Raw genomic sequence first — 1,975 nt, forward strand, 5'->3', positions numbered from 1 at the left:
TTTGGGGTCTGAATGAGCCCCCGTAGAGAACTTTTGTGGGCCTCTGCAAAAATCCCAATTAAAAGGGATTTTAAACTCTTTTTAAGGGTTAAATGGGAGTGATTCCCCTGGGAGCAGCTCCAAGATGGTCAACCAAGACCCCAGAAGAGCAGGAATGACCCCAGGAGAGCAGGAATGACCCCCAGGAGAGCAGGAATGACCCCAGGAAAGCAGGAATGACCCCGGGAGAGCCCCCTGTAGAGAACTTCCACAGGCCTCTGCAAAGTCTCAGTTAAAAGGGGTTTAAACCCTTTTCAAGGGTGAAAAGGGAGGGAAGATTCCCCCTGGAGCAGCTCCAGCACCTCCAAGGTGCCCGAGCGAGCCCCCAGGATCTCTCAGGTCACCCCACACCCAAGGAGCCCCCGGGGGTGGATCCAGGACCCCCCACCCACCCCACGAGCCACGGGGCCCCCCAGGTCACCTTGGAAGTAGTCACATTTGCCATCCATGAAGATGTAGTTCATGAGCACCACGCTGAACATGCTGGCGTAGACGTGCAGGTCGCTGAACACCAGCGTGAAGTTGGAGGGCTGTGGGATTTTGGGATGAGCGGGATTTTGGGACAAGTGGGATTTTGGGATGAGCGGGATTTTGGGACAAGCAGGATGTCCCCAGCCCCGGTGGGTGGGTGTGGGGGGGTCTGTGTGTCACCCCTGAACCCCTCCCCGTGCCACCCACCAGGACAGGGGGCATCAGACCCACTGTGAGACACCAGGAGCGGGACCGTCCCCTCCCCGTGTCCCCCCGTGTCCCCCCATGTCCCCAGCCCCGCGGGGGGACGTCCCCCGGGGTCTGCACTCACGTAGAAGATGGTGAAGAGCACGAGGATGGGGATCTGGAGCATGCAGACCTGCACGGCGATGCAGCTCCCGATCTCGATGCTGGTGGGGGAAGGAGGACTCGGGAGCCGCCCTCGGAGCGAGGGGAACCCACCCCGGGGGGAAGCGGCCACGCCACGTGGCCCAGCCCGCTCTGACCCCGCTTTTTGGGCGGCCCTGAGCCCCCTCCAGGGCAGGTCGGCAAGATCTGACCCGCCAGGGGCCGGGCAGCCCACCCAAGGCAGCGGGAGGGACCGGGAGAGGGCAGGGGCAGGACCCCAGAACTCCTCCCTGGAGCCACCTCACCTGAGGCTCAGGTTGTTCTGGAGGGCGAACTGGATGCCGTTGACAATCTCTGGCAGCTCAGGCACCATGGCCAGCACGGTGACACCGATGAAGTACTGCAGGGCACAGGGGACACCGGCCTGCTCTGACCACAGCCCGCAGCTCCCCCGCACGAGCAGCAGCTCAGCACCTTCTCCCCGCGGCTTCTGGGGCTCAAACCCCACCCCCAGGGCGGGTCCTCACCCCTGGCTGGGGTGTCCTGGTCCCCAGGGCCACCCAAGCCCGTGTCCCCGCCGTCCCCAGGCTCGTCTCACCTGGGAGATGGTGGAGTTGGTGAGGATGGGGCTGATGTGCTCCGTGGCCAGGTCGGCACAGGCCGACATGCACAGCGTGGAGAGCAGCAGAATAACCAGGGCTCGCCAGCGGGACCAGTGCACCACGGGGCTGGGGTGGTGGCCTGGCACTGGGGGGGACAGAGACACACTGGGACCAGTGACAGTGGGACCAGGGACAGTGGCACCAGGGACACACTGGGACCAGTGCACCACGGGGCTGGGGTGGTGGCCTGGCACTGGGGGGGACAGAGACACACACTGGGACCAGGGACAGTGGGACCAGGGACACAGTGGGACCATTGCACCACAGCACTGGGGTGGTGTCCTGGCACTGGGGAGGGACAGGGACACACACTGGGATGAGGGACAGTGGGACCAGTGCACCACAGCACTGGGGTGGTGGCCTGGCACTGGGGAGGGACAGAGACACACACTGGGACCAGTGACAGTGGCACCAGTGCACCACGGGGCTGTGGTGGTGTCCTGGCACTGAGGAGG

At 64.3% G+C, this 1,975-nt stretch overlaps 1 protein-coding gene across 1 annotated transcript in view; it reads right to left on the reverse strand.

Moving 5' to 3' along the window:
• The window catches only part of LOC108644372 (putative cation exchanger C521.04c), a 12,978-nt gene that overhangs the window by 2,294 nt on the left and 8,709 nt on the right, over positions 1-1,975 (reverse strand). The window contains exons 10-13 of the mRNA XM_029965619.1: positions 1,457-1,605; positions 1,164-1,258; positions 842-920; positions 461-569 (exon numbers count right to left, since the gene is read on the reverse strand). Of these exons, the coding sequence (XP_029821479.1) occupies positions 461-569; positions 842-920; positions 1,164-1,258; positions 1,457-1,605 (432 nt within the window). The remainder of the gene's footprint in view (positions 1-460; positions 570-841; positions 921-1,163; positions 1,259-1,456; positions 1,606-1,975) is intronic.

The sequence above is a fragment of the Manacus vitellinus genome, unplaced genomic scaffold (genome assembly GCF_001715985.3).
Source record: "Manacus vitellinus isolate BGI_N305 unplaced genomic scaffold, ASM171598v3 scaffold_110_pilon, whole genome shotgun sequence".
Taxonomy (NCBI): domain Eukaryota; kingdom Metazoa; phylum Chordata; class Aves; order Passeriformes; family Pipridae; genus Manacus; species Manacus vitellinus.